General features: G+C 39.7%; 1 protein-coding gene across 2 annotated transcripts in view; it reads left to right on the forward strand.

Moving 5' to 3' along the window:
* Nucleotides 1–12,712: 12,712 nt before the first annotated feature.
* ROS1 (ROS proto-oncogene 1, receptor tyrosine kinase) overlaps nt 12,713–20,849 on the forward strand; it is a 113,291-nt gene continuing 105,154 nt past the window's right edge. For both annotated transcript variants that reach the window (XM_013063073.2, XM_013063082.2), the window contains exons 1-2: nt 12,713–13,433; nt 20,622–20,666. In XM_013063073.2, coding sequence (XP_012918527.1) covers nt 13,311–13,433; nt 20,622–20,666 — 168 coding nt within the window. In that variant the 5' untranslated portion in view covers nt 12,713–13,310. The remainder of the gene's footprint in view (nt 13,434–20,621; nt 20,667–20,849) is intronic.

Below are 20,849 nucleotides of genomic sequence, written 5' to 3' on the forward strand. Positions count from 1 at the left end.
CTTTATAAATATACTAAAACCACTCAATGGCACACTTTAAATTTTTTTTTTTTAGACATATTTATTTAATAGAGAAAGAGAGAGCGAGCGCAGGGGGGAGGGGCCGAGGGAGAGAGAGGCTCTGAATAGACTTCGGCTGGTGTGGAGCCTGATGCAGGGCTCAACCTCACAACCCTGAGACCATGACCTGAGCTCAAATCAAGAAATGGGATGCTCAAGCAACTGAGCCACCAAGGCGCTCCTCAGTCAAACTTTTTTTTCTTTTTTTTAAGTAAATAGATCCTTGCTGTCAGGCTTCTCCTGCAGGAGACTATCAGCAAAAAGGAAGCTGAGTGGTATGGAAATACATGAAAAACCAATTTATAGGTAAAAGTTTCCATGATTGGCTCCTTTCAGGTCTATAAACTATGGAATCAGTTAACTTGTAAATGATTTAATAGAGTAAAGAAGCCATCAGTTTCAGATACAGCTTTTGCCTGTACGGAGATTTAACATCAGATACACTTGGGTTTAACTCCTGGCTCCATCACCTCCTTGCTCGAGCCTCAGTTCCTCACCCGTGAAATGGGTTTGACCACATGTTTGCTGAGTTGAGTTGTAAGGAGTAAAGAAGTGTGGGTCTCATCGAGTGATGTGGTGGGGCTCCTGAGCCAGGATTCTCATGACTGTAGTTGGTTTCCGTTCTACCTTTCCTATTGTTGTCAGCCCAGGTATGACCAAGTGCTGCGTCTTGGGGAAGGAGGGGAAAGCCTCCCCTTTCAGGCCACACAGCGCTCTGTCCTTTGGTGGGGGGGGGGTGCGGTCTGAGTAGGCTGATGAGCTCCTCAGAGCTGCCACTCATCAGAAATTCACATCAGTAGATCTGGGAGACCTGGGAGAGCTTTTCACCCCAAGCTCTGTGGGGGCTCCCGGGTGTCCAGGACTTGCAGGAGCAGCTTCTGAGGCCTGATGATGGACACGGTGTGATGTTCTCATATGACCCTGAAGGGCCTGCTCCTTTCTCCTTGCACGGATTTGTTCTTCCTTCATCTTTGTTTTTTTGCGGTCTGCCGTGAGGTGTTATTTTGTGATTCATACCACTATCTCTTGCCTTATATTTAAAATGTGATTATTTCTCCAGTATGCCGAAGTTTGGGCAATTAGCAAAGGTTTGTTTACTTACTTATTTACTTATTTTTAAAGTTTTTATTCATTTATTTGACACAGAGAGAGAGTAGGACCGGGGGAACAGCAGGCAGAGAGAGAAGCAGAGAGAGAAACTCCCCGCTGAGCAGGGAGATCACCTTGGGGCTCGATCCCAGGACCCGGGATCATGACCTGGGCCAAAGGCAGATGCTTCACTGACTGAGCCACCCAGATGTCTCCAACAAAGGTTTAATTTTAAGTGTTAGTACCAAGGTGTTTTGGTTGCCTTTTTTGCGCCCATTCCTATTTTCTCAGTATCATTAAATCATCTTTTTCTACCTGACTTTGCTAGATTCGGGCTTCCTAAGGTAGGAAGCCAGTGTGGCAGGGCACTGCCTATCACAGAGCTGGCCCACAGGATGTGCTCGTGAGTGATTACTTGAATACCACTGAATGTATAAGAGTGGACCTTTGGGGTGGGTGACAGACTTCTATGCAATACTTGTCGAGTCCCCTGTTACTGTCTTTTTCCATTCTTCTCAATGATTTCTTTTCTCAATATTCTTCTCATCCAAAGTATCTGAGGTGGTGAATCTCGAAAGGACTAAAACGGCTTAGAATGACCGTAACTCAGATGCCTCAGACTCAGCATCATAGTACCACTAATGTTTGTGTTGTGCTTGAATCAGAGACATTCTCTAGAGTTCTGTGTGTTAGGGAGATTTGCAAGGCATTTCTGGAGAGGAGCTATGAGAGAATCCATCATGAATTTAAACAGTTAAATCAGACTCAGGGAGGGAAAAGTTCGAAAGAAGGGCTTCTGGCCACCATTATGTATCCTGATGCTCAGAACGGGAATCAGGGAGGGCAGTGTAAAAAATCTAGATCCTGGGCTTTCCACAGGTCAGAAGGAAATCATGCAGAACTCACCTACAAGGCTCCAGGGAGCGCAAGAGATGACTATTTGAGCTCAATCTCACGGAAGGAAGAAAACTCAGATGAGTAGAAAATTGACTTAAGATCAAAGCAGCTGAGGAAACTGCTGAAGTTGTGTTTCAAACATTCCAATTTTATAATTTATTATCATTTCTAACTTTGCAAAAATCTCTGTGAAACCCAATGAAATTTTTAAGTTAGTGTAACTTAGAAGATTCTTTTAGTAACAGTTATACTAATAGCTGATCTCTCTCTCTCTCTGTTTCTGCCTCTTTCTTGCTATCTCTTACTCTCTCTCTCTCTCTCTCTCACATACACACACACACACACACACACATGGAGAGAGAGAGGGAGGGAGAGAGAGAGAGAGAGAGAAAGCCTGAAACTACATACATGGTTTTTAAACGTATTTTAATTTTTTATTTATTTTATTTTATTATTTTTAAACATATTTTAAAATAAATATTTATAGAACAGGTTATTGGATTGAAGCATATAAAACTGACATTTTTTTTAAAAAGATTTTTTATTTATTTATTTGACAGAGAGAAATCACAAGTAGATGGAGAGGCAGGCAAAGAGAGAGAGAGGGAAGCAGGCTCCCTGCTGAGCAGAGAGCCCGATGCGGGACTCGATCCCAGGACCCTGAGATCATGACCTGAGCCGAAGGCAGCGGCTTAACCCACTGAGCCACCCAGGCACCCAAAACTGACATTTTTTAAGGTCAAGATGTTGAAATATCATCCATTCCAGATGGTTGAACCTATAGCCAACGTGTTCAAGGAGTCAGCAGTAGAAAAGCTCTCCTATTCTCAAGGGAGTTGTAATCTACTAGGAAGTACAGCCTTTATGCAAATAATTAAAGAGTAGTCAATCAACAAATAATTACAAGTGTGCCAACTGTAGGCAAAAACAAAACCTGCAAGGAGCCACAAGACCATGTGATGAAAATACCAAACCTGGTTTCAAGGGTGAGTGAAGTTGCGTCTGGGAAAGAAAGATGAGGGATGAGAAGGAAAAGTCAGGGGGGAAAAGGGGTGGGTCTTCCAGGCAGTAAGGACTGACGAGGGAAGGACCATCAGAAAGAGAAGAAACTTGAAAGACTTGTGGCTGATTGGAGGGCGATGTAGGAGAAGGATAGCAGAGGGAAAGAAGCTCAACAGGTAGGCTGAGGTGATCTTTGTAACCACATACATTTTAGGGATTTTAGATATTTAACTGTTAAGAGGTAAGCGTTTATTTGAGTAAATATGGATTCAATCAGGCAGTGCCATACCGGAAGTGGTAAGGAGCACTCTGCTAACAGGACTTAGGGGAAAGACTCCTAGAGAGAAGGTGTACAAGCAAAGCAAGGGAATTATTTGATTAAGCAGTTGCCTTCTTTGGGAGCAGCCTCGTTGGCTGTTTGTGATTGGTTGTCCTAGGTTTGGATTTCTTAACCTTGAAGAATTTACAGGCTTAGGCTTACTTAGGTAACTAAAGTGTTGGAGTTTGCTTACTTAGGTAACTAAAGTGTTGGAGCCACTTCCATCTGATGTCCTCCTTGTTTAATTCATTTAATAATCCTAAGGGAAATTCGAAGGCACCAAAGCGGGTTAGGCAGGGGGAGCAACAGAGTTTCACACTGTGTGTTGATATAGAAGTAGTTTCAGTAGACTGTCTTGTTGACATTTCCAAGTGCTGCAATAAAATCTGAATAGGATGAAGTGTCCGAAGTCCGAACTGGGACTGCAGCTCCCAAGCCTGAAACTGTGCACCTGTCCCTCTAGACAAGAGCGTCCGCTCCTGATGAGGGCAGCACTTGTCCCGGTGACCACTGAGACAGCTCTCTTAACCATAGTCCTCCCAGCTGGGTCACTTGAGATTCATTGACAGACCCTCTTGTTCCTCTGAGAAACTCTGACTCTTCCATTTTTAGAGGAACAGATGGAAGTAGAGATTCAGAATGGAGATTTCATAAGGAAGACATCACAGTTCTCTTGTAATGCACTTGAAATAAATCACTTGCAGTGGATTGCTTGGCTCTTCAAAAGAATCCTGAAAAGAATTGGGCCAGGGTTTTGGAGTGAATATTTCAGTGAGAATTCTGGAAAAATTCAACTGGAAAAGCACAATAATGACTACAGGAGCTGATATGCTTTATGCAATCATACTACCTGCAATATTAGAACACACAGCCATCTTGCCTGAAGACAGTGCACTGTGGCTGGATAAGACTGCTTAATATCTGGGACAGATCTTACTAGTGAATACCAGCCCTGTGTTCCTAAGGCTTAAATAGAACCCATCCTTCCCTTGTGGCTGGAATAAACAACCAGGGAAAATATAGAGTTCTTAAGCTTGAATTTTTGACGTTAAAACTTTTCCCGTTTGATACCCGTAGTCATCACCTCTGCAAGGTATTGGTGAAGCAAAGCCTTCATTTTTATCTGTTACCATTTTATATTCTTCTTACATTTATTATAGTGTATCTATTTAGAAGGTCTTGACTAAGAATCAGACTAAAAAACTGAAAATGTCTTAAACCAAACGTGATCTCAAAGGAGTTTGGAAATAGGTGGGCCCAGTGTTCATTCAATTTTTCATTGCTTTTTATCTTAAAACATGTAATGGAGTATAATGTTGAACGGGCAGGAATTTTAAAGCCAAAATTGGAGACACAAAGAAAATTTGAGCTCATGAAAAGATCAAAGCTCAAAACTCAAAGCCTAAGTCCAGGGACAGCCATCATCCCCATCTAACTCATTGATTCTGCTTTGCTGTGAGGGGTTCTCTCAGGGAGAAGCTTCAAAACTGCAGACAGGGCAGGGAACTCTTGTGAATGTGGTGGTCTTCATGATTAGAATAGACTAGTGAGATCTAGTCATTTCACACATGTTATAGTGATTTAATTGGATCAACTTTTCACAGTTCTCTGATAAGTTCAACTGATTTACCTAATGACATATGTTTATTTAAATAGGAAAACCCAAGTTCAAGTTCATAAGGACAATTTTAATTTCCAAACTAAAGCTTAGTATGCTGCCCAAAACTTTTTCAGTCTTAGATGGGTGTTGGTAACCCCTTTGAAAAATAGGTAGCATATTTCATATATTCTGAGAAATACCTAGTACAGTGTAAATATTTATTTAAGGAATATTATGATTACAATGGATAATAATGGACTTAAAACATTGCCATTACCCCCAAGAACTTAATTAAAATTAAGAAAATTGAGAAATGATTTGATATGGAATGCCATCTCCGTAGTTCAGGGATTGTTTCTCTCCTATGTTTGATTATTATTTGTTTGTTTTTGGCAGGGGGTGGGGGCTACTTAATATTCAAATTGAGAGTGCTAAATAAAAATATCGCTCCTAGAACCATTCTAGTTAGATATTCCAGTCCAAAGGGAGGAATGGAAACAAAAAACAAAAAAACAAAAAAAACCCAAAACAACAACAACAACAACAACAAAACAAAGGGAGGAATGCTTATGGTCCACTGAAAACTCTACCTAGTTAAAGGCATTTTAATGTTAATGTTAAGGTCAAGGTCAAGGTTATGGACTTTAAGGTCAGACAAATACAGCTTTTTATCCCATTTCTACTCTGTCCTATCTGTGCAAACTCAAGAAATTTTTAAACTTAGCAGGCCTCAGATAATGCCAATAATTATTTTATTGTGTCTTAAGAGAATACAGTGAGTTAATTAATACGCATGAACCATTTCTCAGTGTGTAGTACATAAACACTATTCATTAAGCGTGGCTTAAGAGGACATGCCTTATGTCTGTTTTACAACAGCTATGATTGTGTCAATTCAAAATGCTCAGTGAAAAAGAGGACCCTTCTGAATTATACATGTTTTTCAAGGGAGGGAAATTAAACTGAATACATAAATATAAAATTTAAATAGCATATCTTCAAAACCCTAATTGCAGACTCTCTTTTCCTTAATGATTAGCTTTTAAACAGGAACCCTACTTTAGGTTCCCAAAGCAGTTCACCTCCTGCTTCTCAGGCAGGGAATGGCACTGCACATATGCTTGCTGGGTCATGTTGTGGTGCGCCCAGTCTCTCTGCGGTCAGCTACCAACGTTCTGAGGCCGGTGGTTTGAACTAACCTCCTTCTCCAAAGCCAGTCTTTAAAATAGGAAAGTAAATACTATATAATTTTAAATTACATTGTTAAATATATTTTCACTAATACTAAATTATACTATTTAACATATTTAATACTTAAATATATCATATATTGTTACAATTAGTAATTTGTAATAAATTATGTTTTAATAATAATGAAAATATTTTAAGGTTCAATAATTAAAAATTTAAACATAACAGTTTAAGAAAAACAACAATGTAAATAGATATCAATTATTCTCAATATAAAATTATATTATTATAAATCCCCATTTTTGAGGGACTTTGCAATAATTTTGCATTGTCAAATTTCTTTCTTTGTAGCAAAGGACACAATTGGACCCTTTGTCTGACATATGGGTTATAATATTTGCAAATGCAGGTCAGATGACTTAAGGAGGAACTGTAGATCCTTGCTATATGTGAAGTCATGTTTGCTAGTTCTACATCCTTTCTGAGTTTAAATAGTGTGCCTATCAGCAGAATAGCCATGAAGAACTTCAGGAAAGCACTTTGCTCTCAGCTGTAATCTTTACTTGTAAGTGATCAAAATACTCTCATTGAAAATAGGTGAAGAGATTGAGAAACATTTTTTATTATACATAGTTAAAGAAAATGTTTGTACAAATGTTTGTAATTTGTGAGCAGATAACCTCTTTTATATTAGCAAAGGCTCATTCACCATTCCAATCAAAATTACAATTTTATATCTCACTTAATAATAAATAAAATTATATAGAGTTTACATAATGCTATAGTATCTAAAATAGCAACTTGCACACTTACCCCTCAATCCCTGCAAACATGCACTTTTTTCTCTTTGGAATTTATCACCATGTAATAGGTTAGCATGTGTTTTAGCTGTGAGCATCTGCTTTGTCCACCTCCAGCCGTCATCCAAATAAGACAGGGGTTTTTATCTGTTTGGTTCATCATTGTCTTCACAGTGTCTTACAGGATCTTTGGTGCATAGTAGGTACTCAGTAACTGTTGAGTATTTGTTCAGCAAATCATTATGGCTAATTTAACTGGAACAACCTGAGTATATTAAGCCACAAGATTCTTAAACATGGAGAAATTAAGAACTTACTACTGGGGAGATATTAGAATTTTGAGATTGAATCCATTGCCTGCATTTACAGATGGGATCATTGAGATAGGAGGACTACAGGACCTCCCAAGGTCACTTAGCTCACAGGTGGAGCCTGGATTGGACATCAGCATAGCTGGTATGTGTTCTAACTACTCTACTATTTCCAGAAGACAGAAAGGGTGAGGGCTTTGGCTTTAGCTACATGTGTTGGGGGAAAGAGAAGTAAAAGGTGCTGGAACCTATTACCAAGGCTACCCCCTCATAAACCCTCCATGCACATTGAGGGTCAAGAACCATTTCCTGCTATCCCAGGAACCCCTCTTTACCATTGTAATAATTTTTGAAGCAAAGAAATCTTAAAGATTTCTGTTCTTCTCTTTCCTGAGCGAACTCTGATGTATTCTTGGGAAGATGTTTTTAAGTCTGAAGTTGGTCTTCAAAGTTAAGTGATTTTGTGCTCAGACTACCTAGTCATAAACAGAATAATACAAGTGATGTAAGTAGTGCCCCCCCCCGTTTATTATTTTTTCAATATCTGGAAAAAGGCCAATGTTGGAGTTTTTCTCAGGTCGCTTAGTAATTACAACTATGATCACATATTTTTTTAAAATATGTGACTTTATTAGAAAAAGAAAGTTGTGGGATTTGGCTCTTCTGGGTCAAAGTACCAGCCTCCCACCTCTGTTCCCCCCTCCCCTGCCCCCATCTCCATCAGTTCCCTGCTTCTGTACTCTCCATGGGTGTTTCCCCAGACCTCTGCCCACTCTCTGTCCTTGGGCAATTGCTCTTTTCTCTGTTCCAGATTTCCTGAGGGGTGAAGGGGTGGGGTAAGGTTTTGAGCCTACAGCAATTCTAGCCCCAGAGGGTGGTGGCTAGGGTGGTGACTGGTGGGGGAGTGTGGGGGGAGGCCTGCAGGGGCATTGGTGATGCCTGTGATAAGGGACTCCAGGGCCTCTGTGCCCCCACAGGAAGGAGAAACTGCAGTTAGGACAAAGGTCACAGCACTCCTGAGGGAGGAGAAGTGTGAAAATCTTCTGTTGACTCTGGCTCCTTGACATCTAGAGGCTAGGAGAAGAGAACATTTTAGGAGCCTGACTTTGCATTTGAAGAACTCTGCACTCTATTTCTAAGGCGGTTTCACTCCATGGTTGGCTTTAGGTAAAATGTCTAAGTGGTCATCCAATATCTGGTCTCAATCACTGAAAATACTGTCCAGGAAGACCCAACGTCTTTTAACCTCCAGTCAGATTAAAAGTTTCAAAAATGCAAACATTTGAGAGAATTAAATAAAAAGCAATGTTTTTATTAAGAACAAGGGTTAAGGCACTAGGTTCCTAGAAGGAGTGGTGGTAAGCTAGACAGCAGGGTCAGGACAAACCTTAGGAGTGTCAGCACTCTGAACACTTATGTGAGCCCTGGAGCCTGGTGGCTGGGACTGGACGTTCAGCCAGCAGTTACTGCATGGTGGGAACCAGGAGTCCAAGAGCATATTGTTTATGAAGATATAAACCTAGAGATGTCTGTCTGAAGTTTATGGAACCCCAGACTCTGGGCAGAAACTCAATAAATGGGAAGCAAGTCACAAGTTTAAGGAGAAATCCAGTAAAAGTTGACTCCACAAGATCCCGATCTACAAAATGAGGGTGCCCTAAACTCTAGCCAGTGGTAGAACAGAGAGCCCAACTTGGTGACACAGGTGAGTCACTGTTGAGAGTTCACCTGGGAGAAGTTGGGGGCCTTGGACACAGGGAGTCAGGGGAGCAGACAAGGGAGGGTGCTGTGAAATGCTTAGGAAGAAACCTCTGAAGACTGCGGTGGAAGTGACACACTCCTGTTGTAGTGGACAGCTCATAGGCGATATGTGAAACAGAGAAAGTGTCAAGAAACAGGTTTTCTTAAAAAACAAAAAAATAAAAATACCAAAACACCATTCAGAGAAAAATACTTTGTATTTCTATCCTTTATTTTTCTGTTTTATTTTTCATAGTTGAGCCAATCTCCAAATACATAATACAGTTTTATGCATGTCTTTCTGCCTAATTTTATGGTGTAAATTCCCTCAAACCATTAAATACTCTTCATTGGGCTGATATTTAAAATGTTCTTCTCTCTAGATTACTTCATCGTAAGAATACAATATATAATACATATAACATACAAAATATGTGCTCATCAACTGTGTGTGTTACTGGTAAGGCTTCTGGTCAACAGCAGGCTATTAGGAATTATGTTTTTGTAGAGTTCAAAGTTCTATGCAGATTTTTGACTGCAGCAGGCTTGGTGTGCCCCAACTCTCATGCTGTTCAAGGATCAACTCTCCTTGCAGAAATCTAGGCTGTTTATTTATTTACTTATTTATTTAAGAGACAGTGAGTACAAGCAGGGGGAATGGCAGGCAGAGGCAGAGGGAGAAGCAGGCTTCCTGCACAGAGCTGGGAGCTTGATGCTAGGACTCTGGGGTCATGACCTGAGCCAAAGGTAGACACTTAACTTACTGAGCCACCCATGCACCCTTGAGCTGATATTTAGTGATTATTCAATAGCTCATACAAAGAAAAAGCAACCACTTAAAACCTGCCTTCTAGAACTTCTGGCTTCCGAAAAAGCTGGAAGTGCCACAGGGGAAAGGCTCTGAACCACAATTGTTAACAGTAACAATAATAGTCATGAAATCCCCGGAGCACTTCAAGGTAAATAAATATTTGAGAAGAGTCCAGAAAAGGACCCCAAATTATACTATGTTGTGCTTTTTATCTTTCATTATGCCAAGCGGAAGGCCCGCCCTGATGGATGGATGCCGTTTCCATCTTCCAGTCTCAGGGAAAGAATGCAGAGACCAAGAATGTTGGGGCCTGGGGGAAGAATGTCCAGCAGTCCGCCTTTGCATTTCCCCAACCACCGAGGTTCCAGGCTGACATAAAATTTTAACTTAATAATAATGCAGTGAGACCAAATTGTAGATCAGAAACTGAACTGTGTGTTTTTAGCTTCCATTCCTTCAGGCTGGAACCTTGGCCCTTGAAACTCAAAAGCTAATTATTTAATATTTTCCTTCTTTGCCTACTGTAGCATCATCCCTTTCCTGAGACATAAAGATGAGAAACACTGAGGTCAAGAGATAAGAGCACATGACAGACAGTGAGAGACAATGCCCTCTTGCCCCCTTGATACCATCAAATGTCCACCAGAGAAATAGTTATTGCCCTGGCGATGACCAATATATATCTTTTGGCCAAGTTCAAGGTTCAGTTTATGTGCTGTGGTAGACCATGGTCAGGTTCTAGTGGGCCTGATAAGCAGTAGGAGATGACGGCGGAGATATGTGCATGAGGAAGAATTCGCTTGTATGACAAATTATTCAGGCCTTGAAGGTTGGCACGGCCCCTCTTTAGCCTGGTAGTACAAAAGGATGTTATTTGGGGCTCGTTTTGATGACTATAAAGTTTCATTTTCCTGGATTTATACTGATGGAGTACAACTGAGTCTGAGGATGTACATTCTGTATTTTCAATAACTATAATCTTAGATATATTTGATCATATCCAATCTATACTATTGCTAATGAATTGTAAAGCTCATTCTGATAAAGAAAGAGCAGAGAAGTTTGTTCTTAATGAAATTCCTCACAGTTCATATATTGTGGTAACTAAACTTTGAATTGTATTGTTTGAGGTCTGGTGTTATTTAATGAAATTATGGTAACTAAGATTTCTGCCTTTCAGGGGTGCCTGGTTGGCTTAGTGGGTATAGAGCATGTGACTTTTTGATCTTGGGGTTGTGAGTTCGAGCCTCATGCTGGGGTAGAGGTTACTTAAAAAAAGAAAAAAAAAATATATATATATATATATATAATTTCTGCCTTGGGGTGCCTGGGTAGCTCAGTGGGTTAAAGCCTCTGCCTTCGGCTCAGGTCATGATCTTAGGGTCCTGGGATGGAGCCCCGTCTGGCTCTATGCTCAGCAGGGAGTCTGCTTCCCTTCCTCTCTCTCTGCCTGCCTCTCTGCCTACTTGTGATCTCTGTCTGTCAATTGAATAAATAAAATCTTAAAAAAAAAAATTCTGCCTTTAGAACCATGCAAATGATGACTGCCTCTTTGGTGGCAGATTATAAAATTCCAAAGGTACCTGTTATTCTCAGACCTTGCTATTTTCACATCAAGAGGTGGGGCCAGTTTCCCTCTCCTCGAGTCAGGGCAGTTTTGTGACTCTGGCAACCAATAAAATGCAACAAAAGTAACTGTGATTTCTCAAACTGAGTCATTAAGGACAATGACTAAGCTTAACACTGGAACACTTCCTCCAAAGCTTGAAGCCACCATATAAGTTCTCCAATCACCTGGAGACCATCATGCTGGGAAGAAGTCCAAACAAGCCCATGTGGAGAAACCATGAGGAGGAAATGCATGAATTCATTGACCCAGTATTATATTATTGGATTGTTATGGAATTACTTATATCAAAAAATTGGAAACAACCTAACAAATATCTTAGAACACAGTGCACTTTTCATGAGTGCAACTACTTGCCAGTTAAATTCCAAAAAACAGAAACAGCACAAAATCTTGAAATTGGAAGGATATTTCTTTTTCACATTCCACCAATAAAGCTACAACAAGAAAGTGCTTAGCAGTCCATTTTGTTAGCAAAGTTATACACATTATTTGCGTCAAAAAGGCAAAAGACATTGGTAGCACAATGAAGGAGATGAATTTCATCCCGTAGGCAAGGTCGTTTATTCTCTGATTTAAATGTATATTTTGTAGAAAGATGGCCATATTCCTCTGACCGAGAAATTGGAGACTTGTCTATTCTTTAACCTACAATCCTAAAAATACAGAAAATGAACAAAACTTAGGTGGACAATGGGAAAGTTTTTCATGAAACCAAGCTTTAGGGGTCAATTTTGGGGTCGGTACCATTTGTCTTTATCTTGTACACCAGTTTCATTAACATTTGCTAGAAGATGCTCCACTCTGAAAACAAAACAAAACAAAACAAAACAAAACACACAAAAAGCCCATGCCTGTATTGCTCACATGAGACCTCATGCCAATAAGGAAAGCTGAAGTTCCATTAGTATAATTTATTTAAGACCACATGGAAGTTTATTTGATACTTAAGTCATAAAAAAGGACACCAACACAAAACTATCTGGCCTGAAAGAGTTAATCCTCAGCCACCTAAAAAGTAGCTCTCCAGAATGACTCACTTCTGTATCTCACAGATTTCAAATCCTTAACTTTATCTGGATACGAGTCTAATTGAAATTTGTACAATATTTCCTTTTCCAGACAGTTACACTTGCGCATGTCTCAGGTCTGTGGTGGCTAGTTTCAGCTCTCTGTCTCAATAGACTTGATAAGGCGGTATTTTGGTTAATATGTAGCAAAGTTCTCAAAGTACTCTAGCAAACTTCCTTGTCTGTAACGTACCCTTGGAGTATTTGTCTATTAATTTCGGCTTTGTTTGCTTTTTAATTTTGAAATATGTATTGGGTCTCAAAGGGTTCTGTTTTTCCCCTCTGCAGCATCGTTTGACTGTTTTTTGGATGGGTCTTCATTATAATGGTGCCACTTTCCTGCTACAGCGGAGATGGTCAAAAACCCAGTTGCCTGCTGAGCTGAACCAAGCCCAGAGAAGTGAAGCTGTGGACGGTCCGAAGAGCTCCAGTTTCAGACGGTGCCAAGTGTCACAGGCTCGCTGAAAGGCAGTTTGCCTTTTCTACATTGTTTACTTCCCATGCGAAGCTCACTGCTAGGATCTAACCTTTAGATGCTTTCTGAGTAAAAGGAAACTCAATTATGAAATAGCTCTTACGTGACTAGTACACGGTATCTAGGATTTAAAGGTCTAGAGTAAATGGTCTAAATGTTATTTTAAAAGGCAAAGATACTCTCACATGTCAGGAAAAAAAAAATACCCCAAAACTCCAAGCTCCACCAGCCACTCTTTCAACAGAAACTTAAAGAGCTGATACAGTGGGATGGAGAAATGAGAAGAATGATCATCTAAAAATCGCCATCGGTGAAGTGATGAAGAACATTCGCTGGCTGATTCTGAAACTTGTCAATGTTGCGACTCTTGGCAGCATATGGATTTCTCTGGTACAGTGTACAGTTTTAAACCACTGCCTAAAGTTATGTGTAACTAACCTGGTAAGTTCTGCTGCTCTAATATTTCTCTTTGTAGGAACTGGATCGTGTAGAATTCAGCTTGTTAAAAATGGGTGAATGATTTTCTCATGAGACGTGGTAGCACCGCAAGGAAGATCCCCCCCCCCAAATAAGTTAGGAACATTTTAAATTACAGAAGGTAAGGGAGGGTTATTTTATTTCTTTATCTGCTCATAGGAATTGGTTTAAAGAGGCTTACATGCGATAAATTGTGCATGTTTTTAAAATATCAATTTAAACTTGTCTATTTCCAAACCATTTGTTTGTCTTGAAGCAAGAAATAGGGTTGGCCATAGGGCCATGTCTTCTAGTTGCAGACAGCAGTAGCATTTATGGTGGGGATGGAGGGTTGTATGGGGAGGTGGATGCCCAAGGGAACAGATGCAGATAAAACAACGTTTTATTTGAAAAGCAAGACTTGTTTTTAAGTTCCTTTACTTCTACCTGTGCATTTGTAATTTTTTTTCAATAATGAGTTTTCTGGATATCCTTCCCCTATAAAATGTTCCATATCTTTAAGTTATTGGGACATGGTTGTGCTTCAAATAGCCCCTGAATCAATTGTAAAAAACAAACAAACAAACAAACAAACAAAAAAACCCCAAATATTTTCTAGCCACGGAAAGATGTACACTTCTTATCTAGAGACAAAGGAAATAGCTTGACAGCTTACGAGCTATTTATAGTCCTACTTTTTCCAATAATAAAAGTACCCCTTGTTATACTAAAGTGTTGGGGGTAGAAGTCCTGGGTGGATAAAAAGGCTAATTATCTGTGTTACACTATTCTGGCTTAATTTAAACTATAGATTAAAACACTACTTAAGCTTTCTATGGATAGTAGTGTTTTTTAAAAAGTTTGGTATTTTATATAAATCACTGTTGAAGACCTTATTGCCAAGGTGGGATTGTATACATTAGGCTTTGACAGTCATCATCCAAACTTAAACATGGAAAAATAAGACTATAATATGTATTCTTTTTTTTTTTTTTTTTAATTTGACAGATAGAGACCACAAGTAGGCAGAGAGGCAGGCAGAGAGAGAAGAGGGGGGAAGCAGGCTCCCCGCTGAGCAGAGAGCCTGATGTGGGGCTGGATCCCAGAATCCCTAGACCATGACCCAAGCCAAAGGCAGAGGCTCAACCCACTAAGCCACCCAGGTGCCCCATTTGTATTCTTTATTGAATAATTAAAAAATTTCCCCTGATTAGAAGATATATTTGCTGCAAAATATTTATAAGGTATAGAAGTAGAGAAGAAAAAGAAAAACTCATTTTCCCTTCAAATATGTATGTAATTTTATATACAGTTGTGCATCTGTCTTTTTCACCTAACGTGACCTTGTAAGTTTTTCCTATACCCTGATGTTTTTATGGAAATGGGATCTTCAGTATATTTAGAATATTCCCATCCTATAAATGTCCACCATAATTTGTTAATTTCTCCTTACTGTCAAAGCTGGTGTTGGTTGTTTCCATTACTGTAGTCTCTGTTTTATTTTGTTTCATTTTTTAGTTATGTTTAGTTTTGTCTTATCTTTGTGTGGGCTCCTGGGTTTCAGGCAGTAGGAGCAGACAGTCTGTTCCTTTGTTGCACTGCCTTCCGCTCACCACCCACAGACACAGGCCCCGCCGATGCGGTGGCCACTGGGATAGACATAGTCTGCCAATTTGCCTAGCGCCTCTCATCAATGTTCTCCATCGGGGCCTCCCACACAGGGCCTGGAGGGACAAAAGCTAGGTGAATGCACAGCGGATATAGCCATGGATCAAGGGAAAGCATATGTAAAGTGCTCGAGTTTATGATACTGTTCACATTTTTCATGTGTGCCATTCTTTGAAGCCTGGACGTTAGCTGCGAAGGTCATCTTTTATTTCACTGGGTGGTTCTTGACTCGGAGGCATCTTTGCTTTTTAAAAAGAAACACAGAGTCTTATACAAAAGAAAGTTTAGAACTGCTGTCCAAATGTACACAGATCATAGTTCTATGCTGAGCATGAACAATTTCTATCATTTGAGGGATCTGTAGGTATTAGTTGAATGTAGTAACTGACTTAATATTTTTGAGTTATATGTGCCTGTGCTGCAGAGAACAAAAAATAATGAAGGTTCTTCAGAACACTAGTATTGTGGCAGCCTTCATGAAAAAGAAACAAATGACATCAACAGTCAAATAGTTTACGGGAATGCTTTTTTTTGCCAGCTTTGTGTAGATTCACAGGGCACAGCAGCATATTAATGGCTTTGTTTAATCATAATTTTCTGATCTTCTTTGGCAATAAAACTTTTTTTTTTTTTTGAGTAGCAAGCCCCAACAACTCAGGAATTAGAGTTGAGAAATGTTCTGTTAGAAGCATCAGTTCTATTCAATGCAAGGCATTAGAAACTAGAGTTCAGAGGTTATCCTGTTTTTAAAAAAAGAACAAGGGGCACCTGGGTCTCTCAGTGGGTTAAACCTCTGCCTTCCACTCAGGTCATGATCTCAGGGTCCCAGGCTCTCTGCTTGGCAGGGAGCCTATTTCCTCCACTCTCTCTGCCTGCCTCTCTGCCTACTTGTGATCTCTGTCTGTCAAATAAATAAATAAAAACCTTTAAAAAATAAATAAATAAATAAAATGAAATTAAAAAAAAGAACAAGCATCAATACCTTTCTTGTATATCAATGTATAACTTTATAGCAAGATAATAGAACAGAGCCAGAATCCAAAAATGCAATAAAATATCCAGGAATTAGCAGTTTTTACTGGTGTCGGGGTGGGCAGAACAGGAAGAGGGAGTACAGTGTGGGAGGGAAGCCGTGCACACAGGAAGTGTGGAATATGACAAAGACGGTGGTTCCGACCAAAGTGGGGCTGTTCGTTTACCATAAAAAATAACACCTTCCTTCAGTAGGTGAGTGAATAAGTAAATTGTGGCACATCCAGACAGTGAACTATTATTCAGAGCTGAAAAGACATGAGCTTTTGAGCCATGAGAAGACGTGGAGTGAACCTTAAAGACATACACTAAGTGAAAAAGCTGACCTGAAAAGACCCCGTACTGGATGAATCCAAACACATGACATTTTAGAAAGGCACAACGATGAAGAGATCAGTGGTTGCCAGGCGCGGGTTTGTATGTGGTGGGGAGATGCATAGGGAGAGCGCAGAGGATTGTTAGAAATGGTGAAAATACTCTGTACAATATCACGATGGATACATGTCACTATACATTTGTCCAAACCCACAGAATATACAACTGTGAATGAGCCCTAAGGTAAACTACAGACTTCAGGGGATTATTATTGTGTCCACGTAGATCTATCCTTGGTAAAAACTACCATTCTGGTGACTGATGTGGATAATGGGGGCGGCTATGCATGCGTGGGATCTGACAATGAAGTCTGTTTTTTTAGTATATGTACTGCTGAAGCCAGCACATGTTTTTTTTTTTTTTTAATTTTATTTATTTATTTGAGAGAGAGAAAGCAGGAGGAGCGGCAGAGGGGCAGAGGGAAAGAGAGAGAGAGACAGAAGCAAACTCCCCGCTGAGTGCAGAACCTAATGGAGAGCTCAGTCTCACAACCCTGAGATCATGACCTGAATCAAAACCAAGAGTCTAATGCTTAACCGACTGAGCCACCCAGGCACCCCAAAAATAAAGTTTTTTTTTGTTTTTAAAGTTCAGGCAAGTTTTAAAAAACCTAACTCCTTAACAATATTACCAGATTCACATAGATTCCAGGAGTTGTTAAAAATACTGTGATTTAGATAAAACAAACAACAGAAACAAAACAAAACAAAACGAAACAAGACTTCACCCCATAGATACGTTGGAATAAATTAGAAGTGAATATTTCTACAGTCTTGGAGTGGCAATGCCTTAAGAAGTCTGTTTCAAAAATACAGAATCCCTACAAGAAATTATGAATAATTTAACTACTTAGAAACTTAAATTATTGGACAATAAACAGAGCATAAGGAAAAGCCCCCCAAATAGGCAAAATATTACATAAGATATTTTTACATATAAAAATATTACAAGAAATTATGGATAATTTAACTACTTAGAAACTTAAATTATTAGACAATAAACAGAGCACAAGAAAAAGCCCCCCAAATAGGAAAAATATTACATAGGAAATATATTACATAGAAATTTAACCAAACCTTATATATAAAAAAGTATTTAAATTAAGTTTAGGGGCTCCTGGATGGCTCAGTTGGTTAAGGGGCTGCCTTCACCCCCTCACTGGCTCCCTGCTCAGTGGGGAGTCTGCTTCTCCCTCTCTCTCTGATGCTCCCCCGGCTTGTGCTCTCTCGCTCTCTCTCTCAAATAAATAAATAAAATCTTAAAGACAAATAAAACAAGTTTAGAACATGAAGCCTTGTTTCACAAAATAAAAAGCAGAAATGGCTAACGCCTATTGATAAGTATGCAGCCTCACAGAATTGCAGAACGACTGATTTTGCTTTCATCAAATTGGCAAAGATAAAAACATTTATAGTTGGCAAATGTGGGATAAACCAGTGCTCTCATGCTCATCAAGAAATATATCTGAAGAGATTATTGCGTCCCTCACGCAAAAAAGTTGTTTACACCTAATATTACTAATATCCCCAGTGCCTGGTACTGTACTCTTAATAGTACATTATTCACATTATTCTGTGAATCCTCACAGAACTTTATACAATAAATACTATCTTACTTATGTGTCAGATGAGAATACTTCAATGTCACATGAGGCGCAGGTGTCCTATATGACTAAAATGCAAAGCATACTGCTCTGTTTCATTCCTAGGGTAGGAAGTAAAGAAATGAAAGTAGTTCCGGATGAGGGGGGTGGGGCGGGAGAGACAAACTTGTGCCAAGTGGTAGAAATGTGTTAAGAAGATTTAGGATCCAGGGCTGGGGTTGTGGGTTTCCAGTGGCTCATTGAAGGATGTGGTGCTACGGTAAACTGAGGAGGAGTCTCACTGCAAAGGGAGGACTGTGAATTTGGTGCAGATCACAGGGAGCATCGTACTTTGGTTAAGAGGACAGGTTCTGGAGACAACCCTCAGCCTTCTTTACATTTTAACTCTTGAGCCATTCACTGAACCTCCCTGGGTCTCAGCTGTACAAGAGGGTTAGTAATAATACATACCTACTAGTGCCATTGAGAGGTTGAATAAGATTTAGTGTAAAACAGCTGGTAACTTGTCGGAACGTTGGATCACTTGCTGAATGGTAGCTCTAATAATGTTGAGGACAACAGTTGACAGCATCTTCTTCATCACCCCATAGACCTGACTCCTGAAGCTACCTTGCTCAAGGCCCTGTGGTGGCTCCCTCTTCAGCTCGTTAAATTTAGTCTTGAGAGCTGCCAATGAAAGGACTCAGGACTGTTAGAATGTGACTTTATGGTCACCAAGAAACAGCTCTGTTGGCCTGCTGTTCAAAATGAAATGCAGAAACTACCCAGCAACTTCTTTTTTGTTTTTGTGAGCAACAGATTTTTGAAGGAATCTGAAAAAATTTAATTGCAAATGCCCTCTTAAACTTCATTGTATATGATTGTGGTTCAATCATTTAAAGGGGAATCAATAGTTTTTTTTTTTTTGAGTGAAATCATAACTCAAGTGAAATCATAACAAAGCATTATTATGCCCATCGCTGCAAAATTAATCTAAAAGATTCAGTTCTGACTCTCTTGAGTATTTCTTATCAAAAATCAAAACACATGAAGCATCCTCCTTTCTCTACAAATGTAATTAGGGAATGGAGGCCAGAGCAATCTTCATTCACACATCAAATGGCAGGGGAAAAAGCAACTTTGGTTCTTTGGTTCCTGTGTCTGATTACTTCCTTAATGAAACCTCAGAGTGCAAGGCCATTGGAGGAGGCTCTCCTCCTCCAATGAATGGCTCTTACCTAGAAGGGGAGAGAATGCTCAGTGAACTGTGTTCAACGGATCTTCTCTTCCCTCTGAAAATCGAGGGCTATTCAGAAGCCCTCAAGAGAGGCTTCAACCACCTGGAGTGGGGTGTGCCTGGATGGCTCAGTCGGTTAAGCATCTGTCTCTTGGTTTCCGCTTGGGTCCTGATCTCAAGAATCATGATCTCATGGGTCATAGGATCCAACCCCACACCCTGCACCAGGCTTCCTGCTGGGTGGGGAGTATGCATCAAGATTCTTTCCCTCTATGCCTTTCTCTGCTTGCTTGTACTCTCTCTCTCTCTCTGAAATAAATAAATAAATCTTAAAAAACAAAAATGAAACTAAACACCTCCAGGACTCCTTTGGATTTTCTATCATCTCCTGGAACATATCTTGCTTATAGTGCTGGGTCAGGTAAGGTCAGACAGCATGCTCCTGGCTGGATTAATCATCTCTTCAATTCAGTGTTTCAAATCCTGCGACTTTTCAGGGGATATTCTGAGCAGTACCGATTAGAGGTACTAGGTCTATTCACTTAGTTATCCTCTACTCAGTAATTTAGTAGTTATCCTCTACTAAGTAATTTAGTAGTTATCCTCTACTAAGTCAGTCAGTGAGGGATGCTGACAATTAGATCTATCCATAGAACTCTATTGGCACATACGTGATCATCATACGCCCAATATTGTCATCCTCTGTAAGCCTTTCAGTTTATCGAGGACTCTACACACGTAACAACCAGGAGAGGAAGGACGATTTATAAGATTTCCCCCCCTTTGTTTCTATTTCTTTTAGCACAAAAAATCCTTAAAATATGAGAAAAAAACCAGAGTAATCTGATGTTTTATTATATGTGAAATTCTGAATTTATATTTTTTCACTCTTCTTAGACTGCTTAAAAAAAAAACAAAAACAAAAACAAAACCTGACCATAATTCATCTTTAACACCAGAATCCTTTGACTTGATGAATTGACTAAAGTTACAGGCTTCCTTCATACAGTGTGAGAGAATATGTCCATGGTCCTTAACCACTCCTTACAGGCCCCCTGCTTGGCCTTGATAATTTCTGCAGAATTCTCAGGCATTCAATCTTATAATGTGCATTGACATTTTACCAGATTTCATGACTGATTTAATGACTTTAAAATATTGTACTTTATAGTTAGAAAACACTATTCCAGGAAGCTTTTTTTTTTTAAAAAAAAGCTATGGTAGTCATACGGGACACAAGATTGATAGCTGGTGTTTCTGATCTCCTTCTTCACTTCAGGGCCGACAGCTTGACATTGGCACGACATACAATCTGAGTGAACCGGTGAGTAATCACTTCCACTGTCAGGAAGTTTATAGTGTTTGCATTGATAAGAATGGGACCATAGTCAGGTTTTATTACAATAAGAATAATTCCTAAGTAGAGTCTCATTTCTTTGTCCTTGATGGAGGAAGTTCAACTGAAAATAGCAAGAAGTCTAAATTACAGAATATTCAAAAATGAACC

This window comes from Mustela putorius, unplaced genomic scaffold (genome assembly GCF_011764305.1).
Source record: "Mustela putorius furo isolate JIRA1106 unplaced genomic scaffold, ASM1176430v1.1 tig00003983_pilon_pilon_pilon, whole genome shotgun sequence".
NCBI classification, from domain to species: Eukaryota; Metazoa; Chordata; class Mammalia; order Carnivora; family Mustelidae; genus Mustela; species Mustela putorius.